The sequence below is a fragment of the Manihot esculenta genome, chromosome 2 (genome assembly GCF_001659605.2).
Source record: "Manihot esculenta cultivar AM560-2 chromosome 2, M.esculenta_v8, whole genome shotgun sequence".
In the NCBI taxonomy this organism is placed as follows: domain Eukaryota; kingdom Viridiplantae; phylum Streptophyta; class Magnoliopsida; order Malpighiales; family Euphorbiaceae; genus Manihot; species Manihot esculenta.
The window spans coordinates 9307871-9322772 of NC_035162.2; the positions used below are offsets into that span (position 1 = coordinate 9307871).

General features: G+C 34.7%; 2 protein-coding genes across 3 annotated transcripts; one reads left to right on the plus strand and one right to left on the minus strand.

Annotated features, from left to right (window-relative positions):
* Positions 1-856: 856 nt before the first annotated feature.
* On the minus strand, positions 857-3634 carry LOC110607595 (phosphatidylinositol N-acetylglucosaminyltransferase subunit P). Its single transcript, XM_021746743.2, has 6 exons — positions 3413-3634; positions 3143-3235; positions 2196-2432; positions 1744-1816; positions 1480-1598; positions 857-1309 (listed from the first exon to the last, which is right to left on the minus strand). The coding sequence occupies exons 3-6, from the start codon at positions 2380-2382 to the stop codon at positions 1185-1187; spliced, it is 504 nt and encodes a 167-aa protein (XP_021602435.1). The 5' UTR covers positions 2383-2432; positions 3143-3235; positions 3413-3634; the 3' UTR covers positions 857-1184.
* Positions 3635-4829: 1195 nt separating this feature from the next.
* On the plus strand, positions 4830-14169 carry LOC110608690 (alpha-glucan phosphorylase, H isozyme). Of its 2 annotated transcripts, none has more exons than XM_043954145.1 (16): positions 4830-5204; positions 5277-5515; positions 6107-6286; positions 6794-6970; positions 7045-7130; positions 7333-7522; positions 7742-7834; positions 8714-8898; positions 9031-9148; positions 9237-9365; positions 9842-10060; positions 10157-10360; positions 10913-11071; positions 12297-12560; positions 13076-13266; positions 13595-14169. In XM_043954145.1, the coding sequence occupies exons 2-16, from the start codon at positions 5297-5299 to the stop codon at positions 13719-13721; spliced, it is 2541 nt and encodes an 846-aa protein (XP_043810080.1). In that variant the 5' UTR covers positions 4830-5204; positions 5277-5296; the 3' UTR covers positions 13722-14169. The 2 variants fall into 2 exon arrangements, with proteins under 2 accessions (XP_043810080.1, XP_021603657.1); XM_021747965.2 differs by having other exon boundaries at positions 4835-5189.
* Positions 14170-14902: the final 733 nt, after the last annotated feature.

Below are 14902 nucleotides of genomic sequence, written 5' to 3' on the forward strand. Positions count from 1 at the left end.
TTCCACTTTGTGGAACATTAATGACACGGCCGCTAATTGCTGTTACTTGATTGCTACTGCAATATCTTAATTTCTTCTAGATAATTGGTTCTAAAGCATCATCACAAAATGATGTTTGTTCTGATTTCATTTCAAATAGATTTCAGGACCCAAATCCCTCTCATCACCATGCTTCCAAGCGATCGTCTCCAACCACTGAGCATCTGACCATTGCCTTCATGCATGCTTTCCAACTACTGTATATATATCCATCTCTATCACATGCTAACTCTTCTTTTATTCACACCAACAAGTTCAGCTCATTAGATTTAGGCCTTGACACCTAATTAGGTCTATTTGTAATGCCTCTTACAGTGTTTTTTTTTTTTTTTTTTTTTTTTTTTTAAAAAAAAAGGAGCTTTTTTATATGTACATAAGACGATCGAGTTTCCCCTTTAATTACTGCGTAGTACGCTTTTTATTTCATGCAAACTAATGAATTAGTGTATTGCTTCTAACTTAATAACGTCTTGTAGTCAAAACTATCAACAATAAGTTTTACCTATTGTTTATGAATTTTATGTAGGGAAGACGCAATTATATTAAATGTTTATCTATAGATTCGTACTTCACTATATACATTCAGTAGGATCATCTTTCCCATCAACATTAATCTGTGACGACAGTTATAAGCAAGCATCATTGAACTAAATTGCCAAGAAAAAAGAAGTCCAGCATTTTATCAAACGCATTCAACACATTCTGTTAAATGAAACCAATACAATGCTATCGCAACTGATGCGCAATAAACATATAAATAAAATCAATTTTATTCATACATATTTTTATTTTAATATAAATGATAAAACATTATGTGTTGATAAAGTATATCATAATTAGATGTTCAGAACTATAAAATTACATGCCATGCATGTTTGAATATTTACAAAATCACATAAATCGTAGTTTTTTTAGAAAGGCAACACAAATTCAAATCTACTTTATATTAAATATTAATAAAAGGCCAGTAGAGCAACAAAAGATCAAAATGATTGTGGTCTATTGTCGCTTCAAGAAGCAACAAAAGTAATGATTTCTTCTTCTCTTGTTTGACAATGATCTATTCTTCGATTTCAAATTTCATTACAAACTGGAAGAAGACAAGCATCAATAAGGCGGAGCAGCCTCATCCAGGGGTAGATCTGTCATTTTACGTTCTTGAACATGAGACTATTAATTTTATTAATACTGATATCGGATATGGGTTCTATGGGCTGATCATCCCCCTCTGTCAAAGGAACAGAATCAGCAGGTTCCCTGCTGAAGTCATCTGCAAAATACAAGCACAGGATGATATTACATCCACCAATAATATGGGTGTTAATAAAAGTACAGCAAATGTTATACCAACATCACTGATTCAGTGAAAGCCTTTATATCATTGATTTAACCTTTATGAATTTCTTAAAATTAAGGAATATATACAATGAGCAAGCTTACCAAAAATTGTACTCGAGGAAGTCGGGTGAGGGGTTGACAAGAAGTTGAGGCCAAGATAAAATGCAAGTGCTAGTACTACTGTAACCATAGCATAAGTTGGGACGGCCAATGCCCAATACCTAAGAAGCGTTGGCAACAAGTTAAGAGTAAGCCAATGAAATGGCTTTAAAGCATTCCAGCTATTTTTATCTTTGCTCTATGGTGATTTTGGCAGAGGAAAAATTAAAAGAACTAATATCAATGGATGGTATGCAATCCACTGACCTGCTGGGATAGTAAAAGACCCCAATTGAGTGCAAAAGAGGTTCAGGAACGTATGCCCATACCAAGAAAATAACTGCTCAGGCAGAACAATTGAAATCAACATGAAATTAATATAGCTGCTTAATCTTTAAGTTAATCTTTAAGTAAATACTTGAGCGAAATACTAGAAAATATATAATGACTATAATACAATCTTAATAATGCAAAAACACAATATTCCCCATACAAATTAAGAATAAATACAAATAATTTTTTAACATAAGATGTGACTGAAACAAGTTATGGTAACATATTTATAAACTTTATCAACTACAGAGAGTAATGATAAAGAAAGCATTTTGCAAAGGTTGACTGTTCCATTAAAGAAATTCACAGTTTTTGTAGGAATTCAGATTTCAGACAACAGCAGCTTCTATATGATGCGTGAAAAGGAGATATTAAAAGATATGAACCTGTAGCAACAATAGTTGTAATGGAACCTACAAAACCATAAACTTCAGAAGTTTTTAGTCCATGCTCTCCAGCCACTCCAAAGCCAGAACCCTTGTCATCAGGGTCTTGAAAGTATACAGTTGCCCTCTTCCTCTTTGACAAACTAAGGATTCTTCTAGGACTACTAACAGAATATTGATCTTCCATGCTAGCTCTTCTAAAACATGCTGGTGTTTTTCAACACTCAAGAATTCTTACTGAAATCATCAAAGACAACAAAATGAAAAAATAAAAACAATAATAGAAGTTACAGCCATACTTGCCTATTGTAAAATGCATGATTGTTGATGAAAGTTAAATAATTAAAAAACTTGTTAAAAAATATTATAATAATCAATAACATTTAATAATACTTTTTTACATGACAATATCACACAAAAAGAACTAGGTTCTTATCAAGACTAATAAACCATAGTTGTGTCATCATCTATATCATACTAGCTAGAATAAAATACCATGATTATCCAAAACTAAATAATGTTTAACCAACCATGAATCAACTTCCAAATAAGGCACACGACGGTAGCAAAAGAAATGATGTCATTGATTAATTTCTTTCAGATGTTATTTGCTTCCAACTAAACAAATAAAATCTAAAATGGACACATGAAAATTAAAGCTATCCACTGTCAAATTACTACTAAAATTAAACTTAATGTAGCGTATGTCATCTCTATTATTCTTAGCAAGCAATTCCAATATATGAAATTAGTATCACAATTGCATTAGAATTGCCAATATCATTTTTATGAATAGTAAAATAGTTATATCTTTCCAACCCATGAGGAAATTGAAATAATCCTATCACCAACACGCAAAAGCAGGGAAATGCGTATTTTTCCATGAAATAAAAATCTTAATGAAGTTCAAAGAAAAATAAAATTTCAAGTGAGATGGGCACCATTACCTCACTGAGAATAGAATTCTCAGAATCGCGCTGCAAAGGAACAAAGCATGCGGTTTGAAGCTGCTCTTACCCTCAAGCTTTTCACCAAAGCATCTTTTTAAGGTCACAGGAAATTAGCGGTGGATTCAATCAAAAGCAATATTGAAATATCAAATATGAAAAATCTATATCCTCCTCCAGCTTAATTAAAGTAAAATTCAATCAACATAAAAGAAACATCAAGAAATCAAAATATAATTTCAAAAAGAAAGATAGAGTCGAGTTAGTCACCTGATAGAGATATGATCGGAAAATGAGAACGATAATATGGCGATAGGCCTGAAAGAGAAAGAGAGAGCTACCGAGAAGGGTGAACTGTTGAAGAGGCGGAGGATTTAGCTTAGGTGAGAAAAACGATGTCGTAATCTTAGTGACTGAAAAATAACTCGGAAGTTGCAAAGCTTTTAGACCCAGGGAATCGTTCATTGACATCACTGGTTTTTTTTTTTGTTTTTTTTTTATTTTTACTTTTACTTTTTTTTCTTTTTTTTCTAGAAATATTTCCTTCATTAGTGAAGTGAAATAACAGTCCGAAGTCTGAGCTCAACTAGAATTATAACATTATAACCCTAACCAAGCCCATAATGAGGCCTAAATCCCAGCCCAACAGCAGCAAGCCCTACAAAGAAGAAGAGCCAACGGCCTCATCTCCTCGTCGCCGACACAGAGGACCAGCCTCTAGAAATCAACACACGAGACAAAGGAGAAAACCTCCATTACACCACTACTCTACACTGGCATTGGAAAAGGGGATTAAAAGATAGTTTTATAAATTAAATTTTTTTGTAATTTTTAAATTTTAATAATTTTTTAATATTTACAACATTAAAATTTTTTAATAAAAAAATCTTCTCGACTCACTAATTCAAATTGAAATGGCATCTTTGGTAATGCAGTGACATTAGGAGATGGACTAGAGATTGCTAAGGTGTGGACATTGCAATTGATTGATTGATGTAGCTGATGCAATTACTATCTTCATGCGTACACAGGTATCACATTCTCATAACATGGGAGAAATCCAGCTCTTTCGAAGATCAGTCACGTTCTTGAATTACATGGGAGAAATCCATAACATGTAGCCACTAATATTATAGGAACTTGTCAAATCTTCATATGGCCTGTTCTTATGTATGAGAGACAACTAGTTGTCTGCTATCGATGATGTCCCAAATCACCTATGAAATGGTCACGGGATTGAACATGTATTAGGTACTTGTCCATTAATAAAAATCCTGTTAGATGATGCAGGTGAAATTAATGTTTATTTAATTATTATTTTTGAATTATCTCTTTTTTTATTTGACATTTCAAAAAAAAAAAAAGCCATACCTCCGTATTTTTTTCTTATATTTTCGGATTACATTTCTTCATTATATATTTATCTTTTTATGGTTTCAAAAATTAATTATGTACTTCAAATTCATCCTATATATAATCCATATCGGACTATTAAAATATTTTATCTCATAAAAAATTAAATTTATAAACAAATAAACTATGTCTTAAAAAAGGAAAAATATTACAAAATTAAAACATTCAAGATCCGGGGGCCGAGCCCTCTCGTTGCGTGAGCTTTCATTGAATAGCGCCACGTGCTACCTGCTCTCTTTTCCAACAAAAATGCAGACGAAGCCAAATGTCTCCATGTCTAATTGTCCACCTCTTACTCAGCTGAGCTCTGCTCATGTGATTCCGTCTCTTCTCCCTCGCCATGTCCAATCCCCTGTCACTTCTCTCCTATCTCTGATATTTTTCTCCTTTCTCTCTTCCTTTTTGTCTTTTTCCCTTCGTGAACCGCAAACTCCTCTCTTGGACGTTTCTGCAAGTATCTTCCGTTCGCTTTTTATTATTCCTCACTCCTTTTGTCCCACTTGCTCATCTGATAGATAATTTCCCTCTTTCCCGTCTCCTTTCATTTCGCTTTTCTCTATCATTAGTGATTGATTGCTTATTAGTATCCCGAAAAAGAGTAGTGGCGTTCGATACTTCTGCGTGAGCTAAACAAGTACTTCCTCTCCTAGTAACATCTCTTTGCTCTGTTTTCCACCTTATTATTGTTGTAGATTCAATTCTAATTTCTTTTGTTTTCAAGGAATTATTGGGAGATCAGCAATGGCAACTGAAGAAGCAACCAATGGCACTAGTGCTACTGTTTCGGCTGTTTTTTCTAAGATTCCGGCAGCTGCGAACCCTTTGGCTGAAGACCCTTTAAAGATTGCATCCAATATTAGTTACCATGCACAATACAGCCCTCATTTCTCCCCTTCCAAGTTCGAGCCGGAGCAAGCTTTCTATGCCACTGCAGAGAGCGTTCGCGATCGGCTTATACAAGTATTGATATTTGAAAACTTCAATTATTGAAGAGCTACTATTAATTTTCGTTACTTTTTCATGTGGTGTTGTTCGTTTAGTTATTTCTTATTTTACTCTATAGTTTTATTGACAGTGAGGTATTTGGAACTGCTCTCACGAAAGTGTTACTGTTATGTGGACGAATATTTACCTTTCAAAAGATATTTTTCCATGCTGTAGATTTTTTTTTAAGCATGCTCTCATTTCCAAATCATAGTTATTTCATGGTTGAATTATATTTGCTTCTATGGAGGGTTTCAGTTGAATTAGTGTATATATATAAATATATATTGTAAAGAAAGAAGAGCTCAATTGATATTAATATAATGTAACTGTAGGAGGATAAATTTGTTGTAATATGTTATTTTCCATAGTACTCGGCTATCTGTGTGCTGTTGTTCATTTAAGAATTGCAATTTGCGACCAGTGTAAAACTTCTTCAGAAAATGTTGGAAAGAAACGTACAAGCATTATGCATAGTTTGGAAAACTTGATTGCATGGTTTTGGAAGCTTGTGTTTTTTAACAAAGTTTGGGGGTGATTTTTATATTTATCTCTTGATCTCTGCAGCAATGGAATGAAACATATCTTCATTATCACAAAGTTGATCCAAAGCAGACCTACTACTTATCAATGGAATATCTTCAAGGACGGGCTTTGACCAATGCAATTGGAAACCTGGACATTCAGGGAGCATATGCTGATGCTTTAAATAATTTGGGACATAAACTTGAAGAAATAATTGAGCAGGTAATCATATTATCACATTCTTTATGCATAGGCTTGATTTCAAGGGCGTATATTCATGTAGTCCATTTCATGGAACTAAACTGCTTGTACTTCTCTTTTTCTCTTAATTGTTTGCCTAAGTTAAGCTTTTGTTCATCAGCAGATTCTAATCATGTGAATTTTGGGTCGTGTTATTAATTACATCAGCATGAATAGCTGGTCGAGAACTACTTATCCAAAAAATGAAAATAAAAGGTTAAACCTGATTTCTTATTTGTTAAATCTCGTCCTCGTGAACTGTACTTTTAAAATTGTTGAATGTTCAAACGGTTTTCTCCTTTTGCTGCCTTTTTAATATTTTGGCACCTTGGAATGTAGTTGCTATCATTCAAATAAATAGAGATCCATTCTTATTTCGTAGTCTCTAATAATATACATCCAGTTAGCTGTCAAACTAATAAACTGTGACTTTTTATGGAAGAACTTCGTCGGTTTATTTTCTTGATTATTAGAAATGGTTGTTTGTAGGAGAAAGATGCAGCACTTGGAAATGGTGGTTTAGGGAGACTTGCTTCATGCTTTCTAGACTCTATGGCAACACTGGATTTGCCTGCATGGGGATATGGTCTGAGGTATAGATATGGGCTGTTTAAGCAGCGGATCACCAAGGAGGGTCAGGAAGAAATTGCTGAGGACTGGCTTGAGGTCTGATCTCTCTTCAAACTATTTCTTAACATCATGTGAAAAATTGATGTTTGATTTTGACTGGACTTTTGCAGAAGTTCAGTCCTTGGGAAGTTGTCAGGCATGATGTAGTATTTCCTGTCAGATTCTTCGGTCATGTTCAGGTTAATCCTGATGGATCGTAAGTGTTAATTCTAAATCTATTAAATTAACCATATCGCTGCACTGTTGTATGCTGGTCTCAAATCCTTCATATATGAAGGGATACTCACCTTTTCCTTTCTTGTGTTCATATTATTTTTAATTTTCCTTTCTTGTGTTCATATTATTTTTAATTTTCTTACAGAAATTTAATGCAAAATATTTCCGTCTTGTATATACAGCCGAAAGTGGGTTGGTGGGGAGATTGTCCAAGCTCTGGCTTATGATGTTCCAATTCCAGGATATAAAACCAAGAATACTATTAATCTTCGCCTCTGGGAAGCAAGAGCTTCTGCTGAGGACTTCAATCTTTTTCAATTTAATGATGGACAGTATGAATCTGCTGCGCAGCTGCATTCTCGAGCTCAGCAGGTTGGTTTCCAGATGTCATGTTAGAATTAGGAAAGATTGTCAGTTTTTGCTTATCGAAAGGTACTCATAAAAGATTTGTGCCATGATGCTACGTTTGACATTTGATAAAGTATTGATTTGTGCCATGATGCTACCTTTGCTATTTGATAAAGCATTCACTACTGCATGGAGTTTCTTATGTATTCCTGAAGTATGCTTATATAAATTATGTATATGCAGATATGTGCTGTTCTTTATCCCGGGGATGCAACAGAAGAAGGAAAGCTTTTGCGGCTGAAGCAACAATTCTTTCTTTGTAGTGCATCACTTCAAGTAGGAAACTAGCTTATTCTTTATACTTCTTGTATTACTACTTTGACTTGGCTTTTTCAGTTTCATGTATGTTTAGGCATCTAATCTCTGTCAAATCCCTTGCAAAATGGTGATACTTGACTAGATTATTCTTGTACAGAATGTTTACCTGTGAAATGTATAGGTGTCCATTTGAGGGCATATCAATATCAGACCAAGTGGTCAATCAGGCACTAGAAACTCAAAACATTTGTTTATGGAAATTGGCCTTTATTTGGCATCATGGAAACTAAAGAACTTTTTCTAAGTATATTATTTCATTCACCAAAAAACCTTGCCAAGCAAATTATTTTATTAACTGAATAAGACCCACCAATTGCCAGTTGATGATGCTAGGGGCAACTCATCTACCAAGTGGCTCTCATTATTTCTTAAGCCACTAATTACCTCTGCCTCCTGTTCCAAGAGAATTTTTGCACTTTCGTGGACTTATTTTGATTTTCCACATTTTTGGCAGAAGCATTTTTTTTCCCCCTATTCCATGCTATTCATTCCAGGATAAGCTGCTTGTTCAATCTAAATAATTGTAGTTGTCGATTGACCAATTGCCTTGAGACCAGTCTTGTCCCCACCCATTTTATCTTACCCTAAATAGAATGACATACCCATGTATGCTTTTTCTCCTCCTGCAGCCCTAGAAGTTTCCAAAGCAAACACAAAAACTAGATAGGCTTGCCTTTCATTCTAAGCTGATCCCAGGCTGGGGCTGCTTTGTTGGAAGTCCATATGGGACAATAATTATAGACCCATGTTTCTTCAGGATTTAGTATTGCATTTAGAGTTGTTAGCTTGTCAGGCTAGTTTTCACTCAGTTCACCCTAATTTTGGGACAAATTGTAGGATATTATTATGAGATTTAAGGAGAGGAGAACTGGGAAAGGGTCATGGAAATGGTCTGAATTTCCCAGCAAGGTTGCAGTACAACTGAATGATACTCATCCTACCCTGGCAATTCCTGAGCTGATGCGAATACTAATGGATGATGAAGGACTTGGATGGGATGAAGCTTGGGACGTGATAACAAGGTGCCTTTTTTGTGATTCTAGGACTTGTGCTTTTCTCCTACAACCCTTCTTGTTCTGGCTTTTTGCCATGTCTTATCGTGCATATTTCTGTTGAGGTCTAGTGAATGTTGAATTTTTTAATAATTGAACCAGGACCATTGCTTATACAAATCACACAGTCCTTCCTGAAGCATTGGAGAAGTGGTCACAAACTGTGATGCGGAAGCTCCTGCCACGCCACATGGAAATCATAGAAGAAATAGATAAGAGGGTATATGCCCTAGCCTTTTTCTGTTATTCCACATACATCTACAGTTGTGATGTTATAGTCTGCATATAAAGGTGTGAAAATTTTGCAGTTCATTGCAATGATACGCGGCAGTCGAACTGATCTTGAGGGTAAGCTTCCCAGCATGTGCATATTGGATAATAATCCACAAAAGCCAGTTGTTCGGATGGCAAATTTGTGTGTGGTTTCTTCACATACGGTAAGCCCATTGTCTGGAATCTAAAGACAGTGATATGACTGTCTCCATTAGCTGTCTTAGGCTCAAAATCGTGATGGTAACCTGATAAGATTTTCATCACTATAGATGTAAACTTAAACCAAGAGGCAAGTTATTATTCCTTCCAGCAGATAGAAAATAAAAAAATGTGGTTGGTTACAATTCAAATTGCTGGTCTGCATTACTTAAAATTTTGTCCTGGGGACTGCTATTATGACTGAAATGTTGCTCTGTTCCCATTAAATATAATTCTCCCAAGTTTCTCCTCTAATTTGTTGAAGCTCCCAGGCTTCTTGTTTAAACCAAAATGGGCTTCATGTGAAGCCCAGCCTCTTACTTCATTAGTTTGTTTGTAGGGAGACATTTGTCCTATCTTATGGTTAAGGCCCCAAGAATTTCATTGTTTACGAAAAGGCTTCATTTGAAAGTTGTCATATACTGTTGTCATCATTTTGCAGGTGAATGGTGTAGCTCAGTTACACAGTGATATCTTGAAGTCCGAGTTATTTGCAGATTATGTGTCTATATGGCCAAAAAAGTTCCAAAATAAAACCAACGGAATTACACCTCGCCGTTGGCTCCGTTTTTGCAGCCCTGAGCTCAGTAACATAATTACAAAATGGTTAAAAACTGATCAGTGGATTACCAATCTTGACCTACTTGCAGGTCTTCAAAAGGTGGGTAGCTATAGATACAGAGTGAAATGTGTGTGTGAACTCTTCAATATGAAGCTGGTTACAGTAATTATTAACTACTAACGTTTTCTTGAATAGTTTGCGGACAATGCAGAGTTCCAAACTGCATGGGGCTCTGCCAAGATGGCTAATAAGCAACGTTTGGCTCAGTACATTCTGCGAGTGACAGGTGTAAGCATTGATCCAAATAGTTTATTTGACATACAAGTCAAGCGGATCCATGAATATAAAAGACAGCTTCTGAATATTTTGGGTGCAGTCTATAGGTACAAGAAACTGAAGGTACATAGACATCCCTTTTCCATGTTTGAAATTGTTTTAGAAGTTGGTGTTTGTTACTCAATGAACCAGCACATTAGCATGGAACAACTGTTCATACTGCTTCTTTTATTGCTCACTCGTTCTAGCAACTTAAGATGTTGTATCCATACCAACCTGGATCAAGTCTGCCACATTCATCTATTTCAGTTTTAATTCTCTATCTTCAAAATTATACGTCATGAATGTAAAAACAGAACAAGATCAAAATTATTTATTTACGGTAGTTTCTTCTAAATTTTAGGCACTGATACCATAGGTTCTTAAAATCAACAATCTAATTTTGGGTGAAATTTCTTCATCAGTTAGATGATTAATTACTTTGGTCTTAGAATTTGTATGTGTGTGTCTGTGTCACAAAAGAAAGGGCGCAAGCAGGGCGAAGAGGGGGGGAAGGAAGGTGGGGCAAAGCTTTATAGACATTTTTTTGCAAGAGGTTGTGTGCTTAATACTAAATAATTTGATGTGGCATGACTTACTGGCTACTTTTGGCTTCCTATCAATGGATTGTGACAGGAGATGAGTGCTGAAGAGAGGAAGAATACAACTCCACGCACTGTTATGATTGGAGGGAAGGCATTTGCTACATATACAAATGCTAAGAGAATAGTGAAACTGGTAAATGATGTCGGTGCAGTTGTCAACAGTGATCCTGAAGTGAATAGTTATTTGAAGGTAATCAACTACATAGAATTTTTTAGAACATGTGGTGTTTTACCATAATTGTGGGAATAAGAGAACCTAGACTATCTCATACTTGGCTCATTCATCGAACAATTGCTAGCAAATAAGCTTAAACGAGTTGTTGATTATGGATAAATTGTTTTATATGTTGGTCTGAAATTGAAACTCCAGTAGAAATCGTCCTTTCAAGTTAGAACTTCTTATTCATGTTATTTTCAACCGAGTAGTAATCAAGATATTAATGTGCCTGTTTACAAATTTATAATCATGAGCTTAAATTACTTGATCACTTTGTTGTTTACTGTGCTCATTTGTTGAACAAGCTTCAAATTTAGGCCTCAGAATCACTTGTTAATGTAAATAAATGGGTTTCAGACTCTCAGAGCCCTAAGGCAAGCCTTCAATAATTCAGGAAAACTTGATTCCTTGTAATGAAAAATTGAAGAAAACTGAAGGCCACTGATCTAGCTAATACTTCTATGTATATAACATGGCTGGTTATGTTCTCTAGTCTGATTGCCAAATTTGTTTGTTGATTCCTGAAATTCATGTTTGTCAAAGCCTTATAATCTTGTTGTCAATCTGCTTTTCGTGATATAATTTGCTCGGACACCTTTTTTCTTTTAATATGGAAGGGTAGAACTTTTCTTTTTAGTATTAGAACCTTTTATGATCTAAAGTGCTAGTTGAAAAAGTAACCTAGAGAAATCTTATAATCCAAATGGCAATAACATTTCTATGTGTGTAACAGGGGTGGTTATGTTCTGTAGTCTGAATGCCAATTTTGTGGGGTGCATTCCTGAAATCTATGTTTGTCAAAAGTCAAACCTTATACTTTTGTTGTCAATCTACTTTTTCTGATATAATTCACTTGGACACCCTTTTTTTAATATGGAATGGTAGTATATTTCTTTTTAGTATTAGAACTTTCTATGATCTAAAGTGTCACTTGAAAAAGGAATCTGAACCCTTTAAGGAAAGAGGACATCTGGAGATATGTGCTTCATGAAATTTTAGAACTTGCATGAACCGATTCCTTTTATTTATTTATTTTTTTTTAATATCCGTTTCATTTACCTTTTGTGTTGCAACTTCTGGTGTGGGAAATGTGATGGCGGGGTAGATATGTTGCACAAGTTCACTGGTACATGTGTCCAAATTTTCCATGTTTATGGCATACGAAGGCTTGTCCACTAATAAATTTCTGACATTTCAGGTGGTATTTGTTCCAAATTACAACGTATCTGTGGCAGAGATGCTTATTCCAGGAAGTGAACTATCACAGCATATCAGTACTGCAGGCATGGAGGCAAGCGGCACAAGCAACATGAAATTTGCACTTAATGGTTGCCTTATAATAGGAACACTGGATGGGGCTAATGTGGAAATTAGGGAGGAAATAGGAGAGGAAAATTTCTTTCTCTTTGGAGCAACAGCAGACCAGGTCCCTAGACTTCGGAAGGAAAGAGAGAATGGTTTGGTAAGTAGTTTGTACTTTGTCAACATTCACTTCACTTATAACTGCTGTTTATGATTTCCATGAAATTCCAGGTGATCTATGATGAAACTAATTGGAACATGGAGCTAGAACAGAACTTTGCTATATTCAAAATTGTTGATAGGGCAAGGGAAGGAATTCCAAATAATTAAAGACTAAATTAACTATGACACAAAGTACTGGCTGATAGCATGCAAGCTTGCCCATTACATAAATTTATGTAATATTTCTAATGTATATATCTTTCAATGGGCTTTCCTTAAATGATTTGTAACCAGAAAGTAGCCTCTGCACTGTTTTGCTGGAACTTAATTTTACAATTTAGCTCTATGAATAACGGTCTGAATAGAGCATTGTATTTCTTCCTGCATAAATTTTCTTGTGTTGCTTCAAATAATCTCCCTGCCTTTCCTGTTGTCTAGTTAGTCTTTTTTATGCTACCAATGAAGCTGGGATCCTGTTTCGTTGTCTAATATTAACCCGCTGGTGATACACAGTTCAAACCAGATCATCGATTTGAAGAGGCCAAGCAGTTCATAAGAAGTGGGGTATTTGGAAGCTACGATTACAATCCACTTCTTGATTCTCTGGAGGGTAATTCTGGCTATGGCCGTGGTGATTATTTTCTTGTTGGGCATGACTTCCCAAGCTATTTGGACGCTCAGAAAAGAGTAGATGAAGCTTACAAGTAAGATATTGAGACCCTGGGTTTGAGTTTGACGTTTCTTCATTGCTACGAAACTATATGCGTTGAGAACATATCAAGCAGCCTCCTGAACAAAAAGACATTCTTTGACGAGCACTTAAAATCATTATTATTCTTCTCCAGTTTGTTATTTGACATATCAAGTCACAGCTGATCCACCTGAGCCTGCCTGGATAGAGAACTCGGCCATAACTTTATTTGCTATGATCTTATACGAGAGAATTTATATAAAAAATCTACAGTATACATTTGACTTATAAATTTATTGATTTGTGATTGACCTTTAGAAAACACCGAATTTTGGTTGCAGGGATAGCAAGAGATGGCTGAAAATGTCCATATTAAGCGCGGCTGGCAGTGGAAAATTCAGTAGTGACCGCACAATTGCTCAATATGCAAAGGAGATATGGAACATTGAGGGTTGCCGAGTACCATAAGTCCTACTATCTGTACTCATCATTCTATATATATGATTATAGTAGAGTATGATCGAGCTGGAAGGAATTAGTGAAATGTCAAGGGAAAGGAACCATGCTTGTGTCAAAATCAGCATTAAGTGGAACATCAATAAACCAGATGCCATGCATCTGTGTCTCGCTACATGTTCATTTTAAGCGAAATTATTGCCCTTCAGAATAATCTGTTTTATTTTTCTATGAAATGATTTACGACGGTTTCATTATTTAGGAACTTTGATGACACAATGTGTTTTTGTGAAGATTTGAAGAAGAAGAAGAAGAAGAATGCAGATTCGTTAACCTTAAAATTAGGCAGCTACTTGTAGGCTGCTACTGCAAGTAATCCTTGCAGGTCAATTTGGAACAGTTGGTGTATATTGAGTTGGCCTGATGAAATCGTAATTAGATCTTACGCCCCTTGCAATCAGTACGTAGCAGATGATGGATCCAAAAGTTACTCAATTTTGGCCCTTGTGCACTTGGAGAAATTACTGTTATATTATGAAGGCAATTTTACATATGATAAACTAATAAAAGTCAGATGAGTAGATGAATTTTTTTTTTATAAAAAATGTAGTAATTAATTAACAGGTTTTTATGTATAAAGACATATAATTCTGTTTTAGTTCAGAAAATAAAGATATATTATTAATTTAAAAGACTCATGTTTGTGATACAACAATGGTACATGTAATACCCTATAATTTTTCGTACCCATTGTAAAGAGGATATTCTGTATTTCATTTGGGCCAAGTGAAACGTCTGCATTCATTGAACCTAGATGACTTTTTTTATTTGATGTTGATTAAAAAGTTAATTAGTAGATTGAACATTTTTAATGAAAACTCTCTAATATATACTATGATCATCTTCTGTTTAGAATAAAAAATTCTGTAAAGATTTAATTAGATTTATTTTTTTTAATAATTCTCTTATTTAAAAAAATTCAATTTTTTAATTTAAAAAATTTTCATTACAAAAAATTAAATTCTGTATATAATTTTGTAAAAATTTATTCGATTTTTTTTAAAATGAAATTAATGAAGGGTTAATTATTTTTTAAAAACACATCAATTTTGTTAATTTTAGTTAATTCATATATTTGAGTGATAATTGGGATTTTTTTTTTTTTTTTTTTTTTGTCAAGGATAAGGTATTTC